The sequence below is a fragment of the Epinephelus lanceolatus genome, chromosome 17 (genome assembly GCF_041903045.1).
Source record: "Epinephelus lanceolatus isolate andai-2023 chromosome 17, ASM4190304v1, whole genome shotgun sequence".
NCBI classification, from domain to species: domain Eukaryota; kingdom Metazoa; phylum Chordata; class Actinopteri; order Perciformes; family Serranidae; genus Epinephelus; species Epinephelus lanceolatus.
Genome location: NC_135750.1, coordinates 8,960,988 through 8,975,997, shown reverse-complemented (window position 1 = coordinate 8,975,997; position 15,010 = coordinate 8,960,988). Strand labels below are relative to the sequence as shown.

Genomic DNA, 15,010 nt, shown 5'->3' with positions numbered 1-15,010 from the left:
AATTACCACAAAGACACACAAAATCCCTCAGAGATACAAAACAGCCATAAAGAGAGAAAAAAAGCAACCAAAAAAGACACAAAATTACCAAAAAGATACAAAATTATCACAAAGAGATGCTAAACAACTGCAAATAGACACAAAATCCCTTTAAAGACACAAAACAGCCTCAAAGAGACATGAAGTTACCTAAAAAAGACACATAACGACCACAAAGAACAAGTATCAGGACGCAAAATGGCTGAAAGAGACAAAATTACCACAAAAATATGCTAAACAACCACAAAGAGACACAAAATCCCTTTAGAGACACAAAACAAGAAGAAGAAGACACATTACCACAAAGAGATGCAAACAAACTGCAGGCACAAAACAACAAGAAAGGACACAAAATTACCCAAAAGGACAAATAACATCTACAAGGAACACAAAACAAGACACAAAATGACTGAAAAGACAGAAATTTATCACAGAGACATGCTAAACAACTGCAAAGTGACACAAAGAGAAAAAACAAACAAATGGGCAAAACCACCACAAAGTCTGTGAGTCTTCTGCCTGTGTAGGAGAGGCAGTGGGGCCCTCTGCCTGTCTGTGTCCAGGGGCCCATTGTCTAATTCACCTGAATATCATGCCATGCACAGATCATAGTACACGAAGAAACACCAGTGTTATAGCTACACTGAGATAGGTGAATATTTGGTTGCAAATTGTGAACAGTTAAAAACTTTCTGGATTCTTGTATTTTAGGGAGACATTTCCATTGTTTTCAAATCCTCACATCCCTCTGAGTCTGAAAACCAAAAGTCTAATGCTGTCCCAGTATAGGTGCTAGAGCCTTGAAAGACGTTGTGGCATCCATAAAAAGTAACACATGTATGCAGGTTTTTTAAACATGGGTGAACTCGCTTTAAAAAAGGCTAGAGACTCTTTCCCATTGCCAGTAGACCAGAACTGTGTACACGGCTCTGCAGCAGATGAACTTTGTTGTACTGTATGTGCGGGGTTTTTTGGTGTGTCACTTTTGACAGGCTAGGAAATAAGTTAGTAAATAGTAGAACGCAGCATGGAGGCCTGTGAAAACTTCATGGTGGTATCTCTTACTTATTCCGTCTCTCTTTCAAACTTGCTGCTGACTACTTTGTATCAATGTTCAAGTGCTGCTTGGGTGGAGACTGACGGGTGGGGTGCATCATTGCATCTCGCAGGTTGAGGGGCTAAAATTAGCACATTCACCCAGGTGCTGTGTCTCCATCAATGCCGATCGAAGCTGGAGCCGATAAATACTATTGCTGAGTCATGCGACTTGGGTGTGAATGCTGAATGTAACCTTTTCCATTACATTAAAAAGCCAGATGTTAACGGGTGTTAGCAGGTTTTTTTATGCAGTGGAAAAGAGGCTTAAAGTGCGTGCAAAAGGTTTCACACTTTTACACACGCTAATTTTGGTGGTGAAGGGGTATTAGTGAGCGGTCAGATAACTTTACACAAACACTGCCAGCAGAGGAGTGAGAAATCTGCGCATAGAAAGCAAACTCTGTGATATTTGATGACAGACTTATGCAGCCAAACGTATACAATGTGCTGTTTGCTTTAAGTGACTGTTTCCTTGTCAAACTAAACAAAGACACTGCATTGCAGAGAGCTGCGACTTCAGTAGCAACAAGTAAGGAAGAGGTCTACTAAGTCACTCTGCCCTGAACAGAAGTTGGCTGTCTTTCAGGAAAAGTATAAAGGTCAAAATCCATATGCAGCAGCATGGCTGAATGTTTAACTTTCCCCTGTGGCTCCATATGTTTTTTCACTCCATATGCTTTCTATTGGCATCAAAATGAATTAAAGCGGTGCATAAGGGTGCAGCAAAGACTCCCGATTGTGGCTTTAACTCAGGAAATGGCTGCTGAGTGTTTTTTCCTCTGGACATGGGAGAACTGTTAAGTGAGGCGGCAGCTTCATCCCTCTCATGTTCCCCCTGTTAATTAGTTGTGTCGGCCTATCTTTCCTTTCAAGGTTTTCTCTTTCACTGTTTCATGATTTGTTTTATTTTCTCCTCCTTTTCAACTATTTTTGCTGTGAAGAGCTTCAGATGCTCTCTCTGTTCTCTCCCCCTCTCTCATTTTTCTATTTAATAACTTCTCTGTTGGCCAACTTGCCTTCCCAAGACGACTTTGACAGACAGATTTGTTGAGTAGCAGCAGGCACAGGCCCAGTGCCCTTTAACTGAGGCATCTGCGCCAGCATGGCAGACACTGCCAACCAGCCTCTGCCAGCCCTGCCCCTCGGCTCGGTGAGGTGAAAATGAGACTACCATACTAATAAACATGATGTAAGCAGAGCCTTTGGAAAAGTGCACAAATTGAACTATGCATATGTTTAATGAACGTAGATGCAGAAAGTAAGCATGGTGACTATTCCAAACGTTTGTGTAATTTATTTGACACTAGTTTAGCTAATGTAGGAGTATTTAGACTCTGTGCTCATCAGAGAGGCAGTAATCAAACAGGATGCTGTGTGTTTTATAAGAGTAAATGCTAAAATTAAAAATTTAAAACACTTTAAACCTCCTAGTTTGATTTTAGAGCAGGCAGCCGCATGCAATAAAATCTGTGCATATTAAAAATGTATTTGTAGAGGAAGTGAAGTCTTAGAGAACATATTGTACTCGACATCATACTGTACCCTTTTGGGGAACACATTTTATATGACCCCAGAGAGTCTTGGCTTTTCTAAAATGTCAAGTTACAAAGGTCGGTTTCCCTCCTGAATGAGGTATAATTCTGACATTTTCAACACTATTTTAAACTCTAGCTTTTTCTAAAACCCTTAAGACTTCTCCTGGGAATTAATTATACTATTTAAGGCGACATTTGTTCAGATTCCAGGCTTGTGTATGAATATTGCCTCATGATGCAGTTGATTGGTAACATCCAGGTAACTTCCTCGCAATGCTTTCGGATATAACTGTATACCTATTTCAATTTTTAAGATGCCACACTGTGTGTAAAAGTAAATGTGTACATGTGGAGCTTATTTCAGACCTCTTGTCATAGCTTTGCTCAGTTCTCCGCATTGCTCACTCTTCCACTTGCCAAAAATGTTTAAATAATTTGAGTCGAAGTTAAAAAAAATTTGTGCGGCAATCGATTCCTCTAGTTTTAATTCTTCCTCACACTATCATGCCATCACCAGGATGTCCTTTTCTCTACTGTGTGACACTTTTGTTTGCAGAAACTTGCTGCTCCAATTGCAGCCACTCAAATATTCCTTCACACTGACTAACTTGTTTTGTGCCTCCACCCATTTCCCCCCTCATTCACTGAACTCTTGACCCCAGTTTGTGACAGACTGTGCTGCATCTCTCCCAGGACTCCCACTGTCCTGGGAGAGATGAGTCCTGTGTCATCTGCTTCATGACACAGAGGCGGCATTGCGCCAGGTGGCCTCTCGTAACCTCCGTGTGCTGTCACCAGTGAGTCACACAGCCACACATTCTCCCAAACTCACACAAACAGTGGTGTAAAAAAATATGTTATACAGTAAGCTATAATTGTGTTTTGTTTCTTTTTCTGTTTTATTGGACAGCTGGATTACAGGTTGTGTAATCCAGAAACTTACCATTGCATCAGTATTTATATATTAATGTCTCAGTGACCTTTACACTTCTTATCCAATCCACTAAACTCATATTTAGTTTCACAGTAGAGCCATTACGCCAATACTCATGGTAACAAATGCCCTTTTTTGGTATTTGAAGTTCAGTAAATAAATACAAACTTAGGAGCATGCGTTTTCTCAGAGTGCTTTCTGGAATACATTGTGTTATTTTGGGCATCCTGTTTCCTGCCCTGCTGGAACGGCCCATTGGCCATCAGATCAGACTCTGAGTGTACTGGGCAGTGTGTGTCACTAGTGTGACCAGTTTATTCCTTGGAAACACTGTCAGTGACACATGGTAAATAAAGGTTAAACAGGTTAAACTCTGTACTTCTTTAAATGCAGTGGTGCTTTGAGCTAAAGATCAGCATGTTAACATCTTCGTTTAGCACATTAGCATGCCAGTATTTATTTCAAAGTGCCGTTTTTGCTGATGGAAATTAGTGTTGCAGGTATGTAGCCATAAACACCAGTACTAGACAAACTGAGATTGATAGTGGTGCTACAGTAGATGACATGTGAAGGAACCACCAGTTATTATAATTCATCCTGCGGGGAACATGAATATCTGTACTAGATTTCATGTCAATCCAGTGGTTCTAAAGACATGTTGCTAAAGCCAAAAATGTCAGCTGGCTGGTGGTGCTCGAGGAAAAGTCAAGTAGGTAGGATTCATGTGAATATTTGTACAATATGTGGAGCTGCCTACCAAAGTCTCTCAATATGCATAGACCCATCCGCTAGCAAATAATATCTTCATCATTTTTAACATTTTCTCCAGGCACAAATTTAGAGAGAAGCTAGCTGCACATGAATATACCCACTAAAACATATTACAGTTATTTTTCTTAAGTGCAATAGCTTATTTTATGTGCAATAATATGTATGAGCACTTTTTTAAAATCCCATTTTAACTGCATACATTGGCAATGAGTGTATGACGTGTATCTACAATTGTGTAGAGTGGGTGTGTGAGTGGAATGGAGGCATTTATTTATTTATTTATTTTACTATTTATTACTTATTTTTATATATGAGCCCAGTTCTTGAGTGCACCTGAATGTTGTAGTATGTTTGTACAAGGACAATAAAAAAGATCTGAATATACTGTACAGACAAAAATCCCAGCTCCACCTGCAGATCACATGACACAAACAATGTAGTGTGTTTATGGGTTTTACAGTCTGCTCATTCTTCAAACGATTGTTTGCCTGACTTGTTTGCTTGATGGTTGAAATGCTGCCTCATTAATTTATACTGTGTTGGCTTTTCCTTAAAAAAAAAAGAAAAAAAGGATAGTATAAAAGTGCAAAACTAATCCCTCTCACTCATCACATATGACCCACTGGAAGTGTGTGGCGGTGTATTAATCTCTAGAGACCCTGCCCTCTTCCTGTATTCTCTTATTTTCTTCTTATGTTGCTGTGTTCAGGACGTTCCCTGGACACACTTCACAGGTACTTATTAAAAATTGTAGTGACCAGGTGCCAGACTGTAAGCAGCACACATCCAAGAGGAGCAGAGCAGCAAAACCCCCCCCACAAAAATAGCCAGGCGAAACGCCAAGCGGACAAAGCTTGTTCCAAAACAAGAATGAATCTACGGTTGGCCTTTACTTTGACTATCACCAGCGATACTGTTGACAAATAGTAGCTGACAGTTCCTGCATATTATAGCTTTACATTTCAGGGAGCTTGGAATAATTAGCATAGACTCGCACTCTTTCTCCCTCATGTGCTTTGTCCTTTTTGTCCTTTACCCAGCTGGGTATCATACTAAAAAGATCATTTTTAGTAAGCCTTTTTAAGTAAGCTAATTTGGCATATTGTCCTTTACAATTGAGCCTTCTCTGGGTGACGGTAGAATCAGAGGCCTCCCTGACATGTTTTTGAGAAAGTAGGGCCCTTTATTATTCCCCCTCCATCGTCTCTGCCATCACTCTGCATGCATTATTCCTTGTATCCTCACGGTGGCACTCTCCACTGACTGTACCACCACAGTGCACACACATACTGTACACACACTGAGCTTGTGTAATCCCTTTCATTTTTGATGAGTCAAAGCCAGCACTCACTCTCCTCGGGGGAAATGTCTGATAGGGTGGAACAACTCGGCCAAGGAGGTACTGTAAAGAGGAGGAGGAGGAGGAAGAAAAAGTTTAGCCAAAGTTTGTGAATTTGACATAAGGCCACCAGCATCCTCTGTGTGGGAGGTTTGTTTGATGTGATGAGAGCGAGTGGTCCCCCACCCCCTCAGCTTCATCTTGTCAATCCATCACTGAGTGAGGTGAAGAGAATAGGAAGTGGATTGAGTTTCTGCGGGCTGGAAGATGATCCTCGAGTATTTCAGGAGCAGCAGAGCCAGGGTCTCTGTCAGTGTCACCTTCAGGGCCGGTGGGAGTGACGATGGTTGTGTGATGTCTCAGAGCCCGCGTCTGCCTGTACAGAGAGACAGACGTTACTTTGGACCACCTCGCCTTAGATTACACCATCTGTGTGTGTGTGTGGTGTATGTGTGCCTGCGGTATATAGTTTCAGGGTATCACACCGTAATGGAAACTGTCAAGTCAAATTATCTTAAATTAAGTATAAATATGTATGAAGCTGTATTCTTAATTTGTTGCATTTAACAAATTATTGTTCCATTTGTTGCTATATGTGCACACAGCTAGTCACTAGCTAAAAGGTACTCTGTGGCAGATATTTATATAATCGTGGGCATAATTTCAGCTGTTATGAAAGAGCAGTGTCAACAAGTCAAACCTGACGTTGATGCTCTCTGGACCGGCCAGAGATAAGTTCATAAAGGTGTCAAACCTGAGCTGCAAGACTCCAGTCTTTAATATCTGCCGTCGACCTCAGAGCACCACATCGCTCTCAGAGTCAGTTCTTGTCTTTCATTTTGTTGAACCGTGTGGCTTTGGTGAGGTGTTAACTTTCCATGCGCTGCCATGAAACAGGAAGTGGTGTGCAACTTGGCTGTACATGGTCAAATCTGCAGCAAACTGTACATGTTTAACAAAGAGTCCCAGCCTGAAGACATTTATATGTAAATACTTGGTAACAGCTACAGCGCCACCTATTGGCAACAGGAAATGACATGTTTTGTATTTTGATTACTCCTTGCAAGTTGACCCGATTCACCTCAAATTTGAGGAGAAAAGCCTTCAGACCTTGGTGATGCTTTATCCTGAAGACTAAGAGTTTTATGTCCGCCTTTGGTAGAACATCAAATTGTTATTTTCTTTACACATTGAGGTGCATTTTTTCACAATTTCCTGCAATCTTCCCGACGTAAAATGTTTGTAGCAAAAATAATGTTTAAATTCAACATACAGATTCTACTGAGGCTTCCAGTAACGTCACAACAAGCATCACTTTTTTATGCCTCTGCGCTGGCAATCGCAATGGCCAGAGGCATTATGCTTTCAGGTTGTCTGTCTTGTCTTGTGTCTTGAGGGAATGTTTTTTATATTTGGCACAAACGTTCACCTGGAACCAAGAACGAACTGATTACATTTTGCTGTTCAAAGGTCAAGATCAATCTGACCTTGCATCAGTCTCATTCTCTTGGACATGATATCTTAAGAACACTTTTAGGAAATTTCTTCTGATTTGGCACAAACATCCAATTGGACTCCACAAAAACTGACTGGAATTTGGTGGTCAATGGGCACTGTGACCTTGCATCTGTGTCATTCTCTTGGACATGATATCTCAAGAACACCTTAAGGATTTGGTGGTCAACAGGCACTGTGACCTTGCGTCTGTCTCACTCTTGTGAATGCAATATCTCAAGAGGGATTCGAGGGATTTCCTTAAATTTAGTACAAACGTCCACTTGGACACAAGATTCAACCTATGAGAATTTGGTGGTCAAAGGTCAAGGTCACTGTGACCTCACATACATGTTTTCGACCATACGCTAATTATGACAATATTTCACACTAATGTCTGAAAGGATAAAATGTTGAAGCAGTGACATTTTTTATCCAAAAGCTCAAAGGTCAGCTTCACACACATGGATATGAACTGTACCTGCAACTTGACTGATTTGTTAAGGCATACAATAGCGAGCCAGAAATTCTAGTTCTTATTTGCTGGACATGTTTGTATGACTCAGCATAGTAAAGTACATGATTTACCCCTGACAGTGTGTGATACTGGATTCTGTGTTGTGTATTGTACTGTCTGTTAAGTTGTACTGCAGACTACTGTCTGTATTTCATATTGTCCCTTAAGAACATTAAAGTTTTACCTTACCTTACCTTACCTTACCTTACTTTACCTTACCTTACCTTACATGCTAGTACAGCAGTACCACTTCCATGATATCTATTATTATTTTAGGCTACTGCATGTTAGACTATTATGGCACTTAAATATTCGTCCAAAGTGCCGTGGCACTGTCACTTTACCCCTTTCACCATGTTAAACGGCCATGTGCAAGCAAAACTGGACTTTAACTTTTTATAAAAATATTACCTGTAATTGTGTTTTAGTGCTGTCAACATACAGAGTTGCAGCTTTAATTGCATAATTTACAAAGGTTATAAAAAGCCAGTCCTGTCTTTTGAGTAAGGCAGGAATCCATAAGTATCAATGACATCATTTTCCATTAACCAGTGCTGACACCAGTCTACTGTACCATGAAAACATCTGTGCATAGGGTGAACTATTTTAAATGCCAAAACAAATCTCAGACAGGGACTTTTTAATATAAAAATAGGGCTCTTTATTTTTCATGTTGGATGATAGGCTTGAAAATGAAAGTCATTTTCAGATGCAGTTTCACACACACACACACACACCCACACACACACACACACACACACACACACACACACACACACACACACACACTCCCCCACTTTAGCTCCAGCTCAACAGAGTGGCTCCAGATCGAGTGAGTCACTTATTCGTCGTCATGAATAAATCACACCCACTGCTACTCTCTTCTACTCTGCACCACTGCCTTTTCCAAAACACACCAACACACATGTTCACACACAAACACACTGTACAAATACACACTGGGCTATAGGTTGCATCCTTTGGCCTACACTGACACTTGGCCTATTACCTGACCTATTACCCCTTTGTTGCACTGCAGAAAGTGTGTTTGTTGGTAATACAGCGTACAGCATGCCCTGAAAAAGTCCTACTTTTTCTTCTAAAATGAAGCTTTTATCATTGTACGCTTTCGATATTGCACCTCTGTAGACAACACAGTACATAAAATGACCCCTCTGAAATTTACAGACAGTTGAGGAAAGAACACAATCCCTCGCTCTCTCTCCTCCTCAAGAAGACATTTGTCACTTTCCATTTTTACAGCCCCCCCTCCCCTACCCTCCCTCTCCTCCCCCCTCTTAGCGGTAAAACGGAGTTCATGTCACCCTACATTTCCCTGAGGCAAACTGATGGCTACACCCAGAGACCCAGACGTACATACACAGCAAGACAAAGTGACTGCTCCTTTTATGCCACTTTGTTTATGCTGTACTCTCTCATCTTAGACAGGGAATCTTTCTTTTTTTGTGGGTGCACATTATTGCTCTCTGCCTCACTGTTATCCCTCTTTTTTCTCTCATTTCCAGCGCCCTTCTTGTCATTTTTACTTACTGCTTAATTTCTCTTTTTTTATGTTATATATTCATTTTCATATCTTCTCATTTCCCACCATTTCTTTCATCTAATCCACCTCAATGTATCACCCCCACCCACTTTGTTAGCCTTATTCTTACCTCCTCGTCATCTTTCCCTCCCCTGCCATATAGATCGTACTCTCTTCAGCATGTGCCTCACTCTCACTGTGGGCAAAAAGCCTGTGAAATTTCCCACAGGGTGAGGCAACACGAGTTTGCTTCTACAGCGTAGGAAATGGACTCGTATCTGAGGCATTGATTTCCTCTCAGCATTATGGGAAGGAGATGGCAGAGCCCTTTGGTCGATAAACATTCTCATCACAATACCGGATGTTCCTCCGTAGTCTGATTGGTTTTACTGCCCCGGCACGGGCAGTAATTGTCATCAGGTGACTCTATTAATTGAGCGGTATCAAGCAACGAAAGACAGATGACAGGGGTTATTTGATTTTCATTAGGGATTTACAGTATAGTTGGGAATATGGAGTACGGGAAATCACAGTTGATATATTAGCGGTAGCAGTCGTAAAAGCACTTTAATAGGAGTGGCAGTCAGAGAAGAAATAGGAGTTATGACAGTATTAGTGACAGTTATTGTAGTAGAAGCTGTAATGGTAGTAATACATATTGCTGTATGAAGGATCAGCTTTAAATGGACAGTTTCAAAGTACAGAAAAACAAAATTTCACAGTACCTCTTGTGGTTTCCAGCTTTTTATTAGTCCATGTTTTAGAGATTTCATTTGCAAAATACAATAGAAGACAATGGAATATTATTTTATATCAAAGAAGAAGAAGTAGTCCCTACAAAAACATGTGCAGCGAGGTCTGTGGATCACCCAGAGCAGTGGCTCCCAAACGTTTCCTGTAATTCCCCACTTTGAACACAGCGAAAGGGGTCACGCTGAACTTTTACACACAAAAGACACAAAGCTCTTCTGCTATACTGACGGGAAAATGGAGAGCAAGACAGTTCTCTCTACTTACATTTTGTACATTTTGCTTTCTGAATGAATCCTGCCACTCCGACATGCTCAAATTGAAACATGCTTGTTTCTTTATCATTTCCAAATGAATCTGATTTGTGGACTTTGTTTCACAGCAGACATTTTGATTTGTAATTGAGAAAAAAGCACCTTACATCAACAATGAAACTGATGCCCTAATTATGCAATGCAATGCAGACATTAATAATTTTATTAGATCTATCTGTGTTTGACCTGTCCGATGTCGGATCAACTTTTGTTTCACTCCCAGTTTTGCTGCTGGTATGTGAAGGCCTCAAAAACGTATTTCAACAATCTTCATATAAAAACTGAAATGTAAAAATGAGTTGTGGTTTATGAGGGGTTTGTACAGATTTAAAAAATGGGATAAAAATGTTGGTTAGTGAACTTTAGAGGTGTTTTTAAGCAGGACAGCTGTTCGCCTCTGTTTCCAGTCTTTATGCTAAGCTAAGCTAACTGGCTGCTGACTGTAGCTTTATATTTTATGAGATTAGTATCAACCTCATTGTCTCACTCTCGGCGAGAAAGTGAATGAACATATTGAATTAAATGTTGAACTTTTCCTTTAAGACCACTGTTTTATCAGTAGGCCTATTTATTATTTTTTGCAGCCACTAAACCTGCACAAATGGCGTGTTTTCCCTGTAATGATATTAGCACAATATCATTTTTGAATCAGACCATGATTGGGTAGATAGCAGTTGTAAATGATGTGCAATTCGAGGTGCCATAAGCGACTGTGATCCATTATTTGTAATTTTGCTCATCAGAGTTTGTGTTTTGTACCTTAAACAACAAAGGTTGACTACTTTGAGCTGATCACAACTTTCTACAAGTACTTTTTCTCATCCTTAGGTGTCATGCTGTGAGTTACAGGAGAATCAGTCAGGTTCTTATCCAAGTAAATAATGTCTGGCTATACAGCCTGTATAGTGTATATACAGTACCTGTCTGGTGTGTGTGTATGTGTGTGAAGGCTTGTGTGTATTTTAGTTGCCCAAGTCTTCCCAGCCATCATCTGACGCCCCTGAAAATAGAGGAATGTAGCAAGTTACTGTAAAGAAGGAAGTCTCTCTTTCTCACACACACACACACATACACAAACCTCTACCAACTTCTTGCCCATCATAGAGACAGCAGTTTTTCTCCACCCACTACGGCAGCTGGCACCATCTCAACCCTATCTCACAAAACCAAGAATAAGCCACAGAAAAAGACGACAACTCATACTTAATGGGCAGATAAGACCTTTGGACCGGCTCCTCGGACACACAGATCTGCTCATTTTTCTGCAGAAGCGATCCGGCTTGAGATTTATTGACTGCAGACTAAGCAGAAAAGAAAATACAGACAAAATCAGACGTTAGCAGATAGCTGGAGATGAGGGGAGGAATCTGCTCTGTGTTTTTCCTGGTGATTGGGGTGACCTTGCTCAGTGGCCTCGGCTGCCTGGGTGAACACGAGTCTGTGGATGACAGTGTCGGCACGGAGGAGGTGAAAAGGCCCAGGCCTCCACACCTTATCTTTATCATGGTGGATGACCAGGGTTACGGAGACATTGGCTACCATGGCTCCGACATCCACACTCCGGTGCTGGACCAGCTGGCAGCAGAGGGGGTCAAACTTGAGAATTACTACGTCCAGCCTATCTGCTCACCCTCTCGCAGTCAACTCATGACAGGGCGGTGAGTGATTTCCTCATCATTGCATCATTACGCAGAAATTATCCCATTACTGCATCTGCTCTCTTATTATATAATTATGCATAGGCTTTATAGGCGTTTTGTCTTTGGGAGCATCTCTAATGGTGAATTCAGTGATGGGGCGGCTTTCAGTACGAGAAAGGCCATAAAATAAAAGTACCACCAATAGAGCCAAGATGAAGCACTAAATTATTTATCTTATCTAATCGCTAGAACAAAATAAACCTGTATTCTGAGTTATGGATTGATATAAAAGAAACAAAGAGCTAATTCCCGTTTTACTGGAGTACAATAGTGTTTCCAGACATTGGTTTGATCATATTGGCCACAAAAGCAGAAATGATCTGTTTCATAGCTAGAGAGGGACACCACAGACCGCTGCCTCACATCACAGCAATATCAAAATTTATAAGCTACAATTAATCTAATCTTTACTATCCTTAATAAAACAGCTATTGGCAAAGCACCTCGTATTTCTGGGTCTGTTCTGTTGTTTGATCCTGGATTTCTATTATCTCTTTGGATGACCTCACACTGACATATGTTCAGTGCAGATTAAAGAGTTTTCTGGCAGGAATTTGGCAGGTTCAAAGTGGATACAACAAAAAGTAAAATAACAGCTTATTACAAAATGATTAAATCACTGAACATCTCAGCTTTATGTTGTGTAACAGTGTGAGAGTATCCAAGGGTGCAATATTTCTTAAACCATCTGTGAAATTTCTCATTATTGTTTCATAATATACACTACAGCTTATCGAGACTCCTTCTTTCTAGCTACCAAATTCACACTGGACTCCAGCATTCGATCATCCGATCACGTCAACCCCTCTGCTTGCCCCCGGACATCCCCACCCTACCAGAGCGTCTGGTTGAAGCTGGTTACGCCACACACATGGTCGGGAAGTGGCACCTGGGCTTCTGCAGGCCGAGTTGTCTGCCCACAGGACGCGGCTTTCAGAGTTTCCTGGGTACACTGACTGGCAGTGGAGACCACTTCTCCTATCAGAGCTGTGACGGGGCTGAGGCTTGTGGATTTGACCTGCATGATGGAGACAGGCCTGCGTGGGAGATGAGCGGCAACTACTCCACTCTGCTCTACATAGAGAGGTGAGCATTAAGGTGTTCACTGAAGGTTCAGTTTGCAATTCTAGAGAAAGATAGTAGATTGATGAATCACATGCCTAGGTCGTCAATCGACGACCTTGGGTTGGTGGTCGGACCGAACCGCTAACCCAAATTGTGAGCGTTTGACGACCTGGGAATGAGACAATCAAATGTCTTTCTCCAGAATTACACACTGAATCTTTAAACAGATTCATACACAGAGAGAGACGACTGTATAAGCTGTCCAATGTTCCCTTTGTCCAACCAGAGTGAAGCAGATCCTTCGGAGCCACAACCTCCAAAAACCACTCTTCCTCTATTTGTCCCTTCAGGCCGCCCATACACCCTTGCAGGTACCGGACCATTTTCTGCACCCCTATGATTCTCAGGGCAATCGTCTCAGGCGCCACTACGCAGCCATGCTGAGCTGCCTGGACGATGGGGTTGGACAAGTGGTTGAGCAACTAAAGACTAGTGGGCTTTATCAAAATTCAGTGCTGATCTATTCGTCTGATAACGGTGGGCAGCCACTCTCTGGAGGAAGCAACTGGCCACTAAGAGGTGGCAAAGGGACCTACTGGGAAGGGGGCATCCGGGCTGTGGGCTTTGTCCATAGTCCCCTCCTGAAGAAGAAGGGTGTAGTCAGCAGAGCACTGATCCATGTTTCTGACTGGTATCCCACATTACTGGGGCTGGCCGGGGCCCTGCAGTCCCACCGGGGCCTAGACGGTCACGATGTGTGGGGGACCATCAGCGAGGGCCTACCCTGTCCTCGCACTGAAATCCTTTTCAACATTGACCCAGTCTCCAGGAAGCCTGGGGAGCCATATGACAAGGCGCTGGTACTCAATGGCTTTGGGATCTGGGACACAGCCGTAAGGGCAGCAATAAGGGCTGGGGACTGGAAGCTATTGACAGGAAATGTGGGTGACGGGGACTGGATACCACCACAGGCTCTACCCGGTGGTCCAGAGCGGTGGCAGAAACTTGAGAAGCGGCGCAATCAAGTTGGGAAATCAGTTTGGCTGTTTAATGTTTCCTCTGATCCCTATGAGAGATCGGACCTGGCGGAAGCTCGTCCAGGGATAGTGAAGCATCTGCTGACCAGGCTGGCAGAGTACAACCAGACAGCTGTGATGCCCAGAAATCCACCAGATGATCCTATGGCTGACCCTGAGCTCCATGGAGGGGTGTGGAGTCCCTGGCTGGGCCTGGAGGGGCATAATGGAGAAGACAATGGCAGGAAAGAAAGGATAATGAAGATTAAGCATTGCAAAGTCTGCAAATTAAAAGCCCTCTTTAAGAAGGTGGGGTCACGCCTGCAGAGGAACACCCTGTTCTTCTGAATGTCTCATCTCTCAACATTAAAGGGTAATTTTGGTGTTTTTCAACCTGGAGCCTATTTCCCCAAATGTTTGTGTTGAAGTGACTAATGGGAACAACAATTTTTGAAATTGGTCCAGTATTGAACAAGAGGGCTGCAGCCTGCAGGGGCGAAACAGGTTGCAATGTAATCCCTGGGGGCAATTAAGCGCTGTCAATTAATATCCACTAAAAGTGCTTATTTTTGTCACTGACTGGCTCAGATTGTTATTCAAAGTGTCAGACATCTTATGGAAAAGATCCCTATAGAGAAAGACCTTTTTGTTAAAGAGTAAAATCCTTTTGTTAAACCAGAAACAGCCTAGAAAATGCCATCGCAAAACACACAAAACTCCATTTAAATAAACAGTCATTTAGCGTGCATAGAACCATCATATTTTTAAATCTAACTGGGTGAATTAAGGGTTTTTACCCAAACAGAGTTGGTGATTACTGTAACAGTGGAAAGACAAGCCAAGTTGGCTTTTGTGAGTTCTATTTTGTTTCTGTTGACTTTGAATGAAGTGTGTT

At 42.0% G+C, this 15,010-nt stretch overlaps 1 protein-coding gene across 1 annotated transcript; it reads left to right on the top strand.

The window, feature by feature from the left end:
• Nucleotides 1-11,612: 11,612 nt before the first annotated feature.
• LOC117248749 (arylsulfatase I) lies at nt 11,613-14,633 on the top strand. The gene is made up of 3 exons (XM_033613994.2): nt 11,613-11,992; nt 12,788-13,120; nt 13,386-14,633. Exons 1-3 carry the CDS (start codon nt 11,688-11,690, stop codon nt 14,461-14,463), a joined length of 1,716 nt encoding a protein of 571 aa, XP_033469885.2. The 5' UTR covers nt 11,613-11,687; the 3' UTR covers nt 14,464-14,633.
• Nucleotides 14,634-15,010: the final 377 nt, after the last annotated feature.

Bases quoted from the DNA above. Each gene is read 5' to 3' on its own strand.
- LOC117248749 (XM_033613994.2), top strand. From the start codon at position 11,688: ATGAGGGGAGGAATCTGCTCTGTGTTTTTCCTGGTGATTGGGGTGACC. The intron at 11,993-12,787 runs GTGAGTGATTTC...CCTTCTTTCTAG, and splicing joins AGTCAACTCATGACAGGGCG to CTACCAAATTCACACTGGAC. The intron at 13,121-13,385 runs GTGAGCATTAAG...TTGTCCAACCAG, and splicing joins ACTCTGCTCTACATAGAGAG to AGTGAAGCAGATCCTTCGGA.